Source organism: Lynx canadensis, chromosome A1 (assembly GCF_007474595.2).
Source record: "Lynx canadensis isolate LIC74 chromosome A1, mLynCan4.pri.v2, whole genome shotgun sequence".
Taxonomy (NCBI): domain Eukaryota; kingdom Metazoa; phylum Chordata; class Mammalia; order Carnivora; family Felidae; genus Lynx; species Lynx canadensis.
The window spans coordinates 160,534,609-160,542,453 of record NC_044303.2 but is presented as its reverse complement, the minus strand read 5'-3'; the positions used below and the strand labels follow the sequence as shown (position 1 = coordinate 160,542,453).

The 7,845-nt window shown below is 40.0% G+C and overlaps 1 protein-coding gene across 1 annotated transcript; it reads left to right on the top strand.

Annotated features, from left to right (window-relative positions):
* The first annotated feature begins 7,005 nt into the window (after positions 1-7,005).
* LOC115520828 (peptidyl-prolyl cis-trans isomerase A-like) lies at positions 7,006-7,562 on the top strand. The gene is given in 2 exon segments (XM_032594953.1): positions 7,006-7,164; positions 7,167-7,562. Coding segments are annotated over 2 exon segments (495 nt in total). The 5' UTR covers positions 7,006-7,019; the 3' UTR covers positions 7,517-7,562.
* The last annotated feature ends 283 nt before the right edge of the window (positions 7,563-7,845 follow it).

Genomic DNA, 7,845 nt, shown 5'->3' with positions numbered 1-7,845 from the left:
ATCAAGGTAATGCTGGTTTCATAGAATGTGTTTGGAAGCTTTCCTTCTTCCCCCCCCCCTTCCTTCTCCTCCTCCTCCTCCTCCCCCTCCCCCTCCTCCTCTTCCTTCTCCTCCTCTTCTTCTTCTTCTTCTTCTTCTTCTTCTTCTTCTTCTTCTTCTCCTTCTTTTTCTCCTCCTCCTCCTCCTCCTCCTCCTCCTCCTCCTCCTCCTCCTCCACCTCCTTCTCCTTCTCTTCCTTCTCCTTCTCCTTCTCTTCTTCTTCTTTTGTTCCTTTGGAACAAAATAGTTTGAGAAAATGTTTGGTAGAATTCATCTTTGAATCCGTTTGGTCCTTGACTTTTGTTTGTTGGGAGTTTTTTGATTACTGATTCAATTTATTACTAGTAATTAGTCTGTTTAGATTTTGTATTTCTTCTTAATTCAGTGTTGAAATGTTGTATGTTTCTAGGAGTTTATCCATTTCTTCTAGGCTGTCCCATTTGTGGGCAGAGGATTGTTTATAGAAGTGTTGTATGATCTTTTGTATGTCTATAGTATGGTTGAAATTTCTCTTTCACTTCTGATTTAATTATTAGAATCATTTCTCTTTTTTTCATGATTAGTCTGCCTGAAGGTTTATCAGTTGTATTTATCTTTTCAAAGGACCATTTTAGTTTCATTGATCTTTTCTATTGTTTTTAGTCTCTATTTCATTTATTTTTTCTGATCTTTATTATTTCATTCCTTCTACTATGTTCTTTTTCTAGTTCCTTTAGGTGCAAGTTTAAGATTGTTTGAGATTTTTCTTGTTTGTTTACTTGGGCCTGTCGTGCTATAAACTTGCCCCTTACAACTAATTTGCTGAGTCCCACAGATTTTGGAAAGCTGTGTTTCCATTTTCATTTGTAAATAGGTATTTCTTCTTATTTCCTCTTCGATTTCTTCTTTGACACATTCGTTGTTTAGTAGAATGCTTTTTAGCCTCACATGTTTGTGTTTTTCCAGTTTTCTTTTTGTAACTGATTTCTGGTTTCATACCCTTGTGGTTGAAAATTTCTTCTTTTTAAATTTATTGAGGGTTGTTTTGTGGCCTGACATGTGATCTGTCCTGGAGAATGCCCTGTGTGTACTGGAGAGAATGTGAATTCTGCTGGTTTTGGATGAATGTTCTGTATACATCTATTAAGTCCATCTCGTCTAATGTTGTCATTTAAGACCAATGTTTTCTTATTGACATTCTGTCTGGATAATCTATCCATTAATGTAAGTGGGATATTAAAATCTTCTACTCTTGTTTTACAGTTTTTCTGTTTATGTCTGTCAATACTTGCTATATGCATTTAGTTGCCCCTATGTTGGGTGCATAGATATTCATAAGTTGTATATCCCCTACTTAGATTATTACATATGCCCTTCTCTGTCTTTTGTTGCAGTCTTTATTTTAAAGTCTATTTTGGGGCCACTTGGGTGGTTCAGTCAGTTGGGGGTCTGACTTCGGTTCAGGTCATGATCTCACTACTCAAGAGTTCAAGCCCCGCATCAGGCTCTGTGCTAATAGCTCAGAGCCTGGAACCTGCTTTGGATTCTGTCTCCATCTCTCTGCCCCTCCCCTGCTTGCTCTCTCTCTCTCTCTCAAATATAAAAAATAAAACATAAGAAATAATTTTAAAAAAGAGTCTGTTTTGTCCTATGTAAGTATTGGTATCCTGCCTTATGTTTTTGTTTATATTTGAATGAGATAACTTTTCCATCCTTTCACTTTCACTTCACTTTGTGTGTGTTGTTAACTCTGAAATGAATCTCTTGTAGGCAACAGGTATGCGGGTCTGTTTTTTTAGCCATTCAGCCACCCTATGTATTTTGATTGGAACATTTAGTCCATTTACATTTAAAGTAATTATTGAGGGGCGCCTGGGTGGCTCAGTCGGTTAAACGTCCGACTCAGCTCAGGTCATGATCTCGCAGTCCGTGAGTTCGAGCCCCGCATCGGGCTCTGTGCTGACAGCTCAGAGCCTGGAGCCTGTTTCAGATTCTGTGTCTCCCTCTGTCTCTGACCCTCCCCTGTTCATGCTCTCTCTCTCTCTGTCTCAAAAATAAATAAATGTCAAAAAAAATTTTAAAAAATAAAAAAATAAAGTAATTATTGATAGATACATACTTATTGCCATTTTGTTGATTGCTTTCTTGTGGTTTTGTAGTTCTTCTCTGTTCTTTTATCCTTCTTTTGTTCTCTTTCCTTGTGATTTGGTAAGTTTCTTTAGTGTTATTCTTGGACTCCTTCCTCTTTATTTTTTGTGTATCAAAGGTATTTGGTTTGTGGTTAGCATGAGGTTCATATATAACATCTTATGTATATAGCAGTCTAATTTGATGGTCACTTAAGTTCATGCATTGTAAAAGCACTACATTTCTGGGGGGCACCTGGGTAGCTCAGTCGGTTGAACATCTGACTTTGGCTCAGGTCATGATCTCACTGATTGTGAGTTCACGCCCCGTGTCAGGCTCTGTGCTGACACCTCAGAGACTGGAGCCTGCTTTGGATTCTGTGTCTCTCTCTTTCTCTGCCCCTTCCCTGGTCTCTATCTCTCTCAAATATAAAAATATATACATACATACAGTACATTTTTACTCTCCCTCACCATATTTTATGTTTTTGATGTTATAATTTGCATCTTATTATTTTGCGTATCCCTTGACTAATTACTTTAGGTCTAGATGATTTTACTATTTTATTCTTTTAATCTCCATACTAGTTATATAGGTGGTTGATCTATTACTTTTACTATATGTTTATCTTTGCCAGTGAGATATTTTTTCCTTCATAATTTTCTTCTTTCTAGTTAGGACCTTTTCTTTTTCATTTTAAGAAGTCCCTTGAACATTTCTTGTAAGGCCGGTTTGGTGTTGACAAACTTTAGCTTTTGTTTGTTGGAGAATCTCCTTATCCCTTCTTCAATTTTGTGTGATGACTTTGTCCCGTAGAATATTCTTGGTGGTATTTTTTTCCTTTCAGTACTTTTTTTTTTTTAATGTTTATTTTTGAAGGAGAGAGAAACAGAGTGCCAGCGGGGGAGGGGCAGAGAGGAAGGGGGACACAGAATCCGAAGCAGGCTCCAGGCTCCGAGCTGTCAGCACAGAGCCTTATGCGGGGCTCAAACTCACAAACCATGAGATCATGACCTGAGCCGAAGTTGGACACTTAACCGACTGAGCCACCCAGGTGTCTCCCTTTCAGTACTTTTTAAACTTTTTATTTTTTGAGAGAGAGAGGGCACAGACAAGCAGGGGATGGGCAGAGGGAGAGGGACAGAGAGAATCTCAAGACTGATGTGAGGTTCAGTCTCATGACCATGAAATCATGACTTGATCCAAAATCAAGAGTTGGATGCTTAATTGAGCAACACATGTGCCCTCTTTTCAGCATTTTTAATATATTATGCCACTCCTTCTGGTCTATGAATTTTCTGCTGAAAAATCAGCTAATATTCTTCTGGAAGTTTCCTTATTAATAACTACTTGTTTTTCTCTTGGTGCTTTTAAGATTCTCTCTTTAACTGTTCATTCTTTGATTATAATGTGTCTTAGTGTGGGTCTCTTTGGGTTCATGTTATTTGGGACTGTTAGTGCTTTCTGGATTTGGATGTCTCTTTCTTTTTTCTTTTCCTTAAGATTTTATTTTTAAGTAATCTCTATACCCAACATAGGGTTCGAACTTACAACCCCAAGATTAAGAGTTGCTTCTTTCATGGACTGAGCCAGCCAGGTGCCCCTGGATGTCTGTTTCTTTCACCAAATTAGGGAAGTTTTCATCCAATATTGCCTCATCTAGTTTTCCTCAGCCTTTTTCTCTCCCGTTTTCTGGGACCGCTACTATGTGAATGTTATTATGCTACATGTTCTCCCAGAGTTTCCTTAAGCTATCTTTTTTCCCCCTCTTCTTTTTCTTTTTGTTGTTTTGGCTGGGTGATTTTCATCATCCCATCTTTAAGATCACTGATTGATTCTTCTGTGTCATTTGATCTGCTATTGATTGCCTCTAGTGTATTTTTCATTTCAGTTTTTGTATTCTTCACCTCTGATTGGTTCTTTTTTGTAGTTCCTATCACTGTTATCACTGTGTTCATTAATTCTTTTGCTGAGTTCAGTGAATATCTTTATGATTATTACTTTGAATTCTTAATGTGACAGATAGCTTTGTTTTAATTCTTTTTCTAAGGTGTTTTTCTTGCTCTTTTCTTGAGAACATATCCCTCTGTCTCCTCATTTCGCCTAACTTCCTGTTTCTTTGTGTTAGGTAGATCATTTATGTCTCCCCATAATAAAGGAGTGGCTTTGTGCAGAAGGAGTCCTATGGGTAACCTTGGTAACCTGAGCCAGCTGCCCTAGAAGTACCCCCTGTGTGGGCTGCATGTACCTTCCTTTTGTGGCTAGGTTGTGATTGGTGCAGACTCACTGTTTTGCAGGACTGTCCCCTGGTGCATCTTTCTGTGAGGTCTCGTTGTGACTGCTGTTGGCATACCAGTAATCAGGGCTGGCCCCTGGCATCTCTCACTGAGAGGCCTGGATATGACTGTTATGGGCCCACTGGGTGTGCTGTCAGTTCTTGGTATAGCTGGCTACAGGCTTGGCTGTGACAGTGATAGCATACCGATGGGCAAGATAGGCCTCCAGTGAGACTTGCTGTGAGGTCTGGCTGCAACTTTTGTAGATGTTTTAGTGTACTGGGCTGATCCCCTCAGACAGAGGTGCCCAGGAAGAATTCTGGTGCTGGCTGAGGCCACCTGTTGGCAGTGGTGGGGGTGGTGAGCCCCTTGAAAAGGGCTCTGGTGATGGCCATGGGGGCCTGTCAGGTGTGGGAGGGTGGTGAGCTGTTTGGAAGGGGTTCTGGGCCACGTGGGTGGCATGGGCCAGTGAGTCTGCAGGAAATGCTGGAGTGAGTAAGTAGATGGAGAGAGTATCAGAGCTCCATGAGAGCCAGGCCAGCTAGGTAGAAGGAAAGGGCCAAAAAAACGGTGCCTGCTAGTGCTTTCATCCTTGGAAAACTTTTCAACAGATCCCCATAATATATCAAGTTCCTATATACATAGGAAGTTGACTTAGGTCAACTTCTTACCTCTTTTCTGTTCACTGGCTTATTTTTCTCATTCTGAGGCAGTATCACATTGTTTTATTGTTATGATGTTATATAAATTATTGATACATGGTAAGACATGTTGTTTGAAGATGTTTTTCTTGAAACGTATAACAAGAAAACAAGACGTTGTTTTTGATATAACAAGACGTTGACCTTTTTTGGTTTTTAAATCTTCACAGCTATAAAGGGTAGCAGGTGTATAAATACTAGTATGTAGTTTGGTCATTCATCTGCTCTCAGAAAAAAAATTTAAGCAACTGTATATTGAATAACATTATTTTGCATAGTTTTACAAAAATGTGATTAAGTTTACAAGAATAGTCACTATGCATAAGACCCTCTAGGGCTATATGCTACTGTAGACAAGTATTTTAACAGATAATGCACTAGGGCTGGAGGCAGTGGATCAGTTTTCCAATAAAGTTCATTTATCTTATATTTTTTACTGTATATAATTTTCTTTATTGGTTGCTTGTGGAATATCATTACATGTTTAGATTTTCTTGCTTTCACTTACGTAGATTCACTTTCTATATTTATACTGATGTTTTGCACCCTATTTATTTTTCTGCTTTTATTATGAGTCACAGTATGTACATTACCATTTTCGTCACTCCTTTTAATCTTTAGTGAACTACTTTATACTATGGATATATTTTCTTTAAATTTGGACGATGAAAAATGCATATTTAACAAATTGAAATGACAGTATTCAGTTGACTTGAAAACACTGTGAACAGACAGTATTTTCATATAGTTGAATGTTATACAAGATTTTGTGATGAGTACAGTCCAAAAAGCACATGTACAACTCTAAAAGCTCAGACATTGTTAAGATCTAATGAGATCTTAGCAAAAATTAAAATTCACCTTAAATGTCAAATTTATGAAATAAATGGGAAAAAATGTAACATTAAAAAAAAAGGTTACAGGGGCGCCTGGGTGGCGCAGTCGGTTGAGCGTCCGACTTCAGCCAGGTCACGATCTCACGGTCCGTGAGTTCGAGCCCCGCGTCAGGCTCTGGGCTGATGGCTCGGAGCCTGGAGCCTGTTTCCGATTCTGTGTCTCCCTCTCTCTCTGCCCCTCCCCCGTTCATGCTCTGTCTCTCTCTGTCCCAAAAATAAATAAACGTTGAAAAAAAAAAAAAAAAAAAAGGTTACAATTGCCAGACTGAGGATCCTTCGTAGACTATGAGGAACCATCCAGGGACTGAGGAAAACATTTTGAAACACACTGTCCTAAAGCATTTACTTCACAGTTTAAAAGCTCTATACTGTGTTCAGAAAAGTGAAACTCAAACAACCTAAAGACCTGTGAGTTGACAAGAGACTTGTACTAACAGCTTCAAATGCAGCCAGACCTATATTCTAGCAAGTATTACCTTAAATTTCATCTTGTTACCCAGGAAATCCTCTATGATAGATCATCATACTGTCCATATGCTTCCAGTGAACATAGTTATTTATCAAAGGATAGTCATTTTTGTGATCTGGAAAGTTTATGTAGATGTTGTAATTGTATTTTTAATTCTTTAGGGTAATCATGCCCCAGATTAAAAAATTTTTAAGTATGGGGCCGTCTGGGTGGCTCAGTCAGTTGAGTGTCCAACTCTTGACTTCGGCTTAGGTCTTGATAGCACGGTTTTTCACGGGATCGAGTCGCATGTTGGGCTCTTCACTGACAGCGTGGAACCTGCTTGGGATTCTGTCTCTTCCCCTCTCTCTGCCCCTCCCATGCTTACATGCATTCTCTCTCTCTCTCAGAATAAAATTTAAAAAACTTAAGTATGAAAAGGCTTTAAAAAACCCCACACAGTATCCATGTCCCTCACCCCCAAATCCCACTCTTTAAAAGCAAGCACTTTAGGCAGACGCTGATGCCCTGGAATCGCCCACGCCGCTCAGCCATGGTCAACCCCACCGTGTTCTTTGACATAGCTGTGGACGGCGAGCCTTTGGGCCACGTCTCCTTCGACCTGTTTGAAGACAAAGTCCCCCAAACAGCAGAGAACTTTCGTGCTCTGAGCACTGGGGAGAAAGGATTTGGTTACAGAGTTCCTGCTTTCACAGGATCATCTCGGGATTTATGTGCCAAGGTGGTGACTTCACACGCCATAATGGCACCGGAGGCAAGTCCATCTACGGGGAGAAGTTTGACGATGAGAATTTCATCCTGAACCACACAGGTCCTGGCATCCTGTCCATGGCAAATGCTGGACCCAACACGAACGGTTCCCAGTTTTTCATCTGCACCACCAAGACCGAGTGTTTAGACGGCAAGCACGTGGTGTTTGGCAAGGTGAAGGAGGGCACAAACATCGTGGAAGCCGTGGAGCCCTTTGGGTCCTGGAATGGCAAGACCAGCAGGAAGATCACCAATGCTGACTGTGGACAAATCCAATAAATTTGACTCGTGTTTTATCTTAACTACCAGACCATTCCTTCTGTAGCTCGGGAGTGCGCCCCTCCGCCCCCATCTGCTTGAAATCTAGAGTCGCTATGCTCCCGCCGCAGTTCTATGGGTCCCGTGTCCTCCTTACTCCCCTCTAAGTTTAGCTGGATTGCAGAGTGAAGTTTATGATCATGAAATAAAGGCTAAACAACAACAACAACAACAACAACAACAACAACAACAAAGCAACCACTTTAAATTGTTAGATTTTGTCCTCTGTATTTACCTTTGTATCTCTATATATTTATTGCTTTCTCTTAATTCATCAATTCTAAGCATTT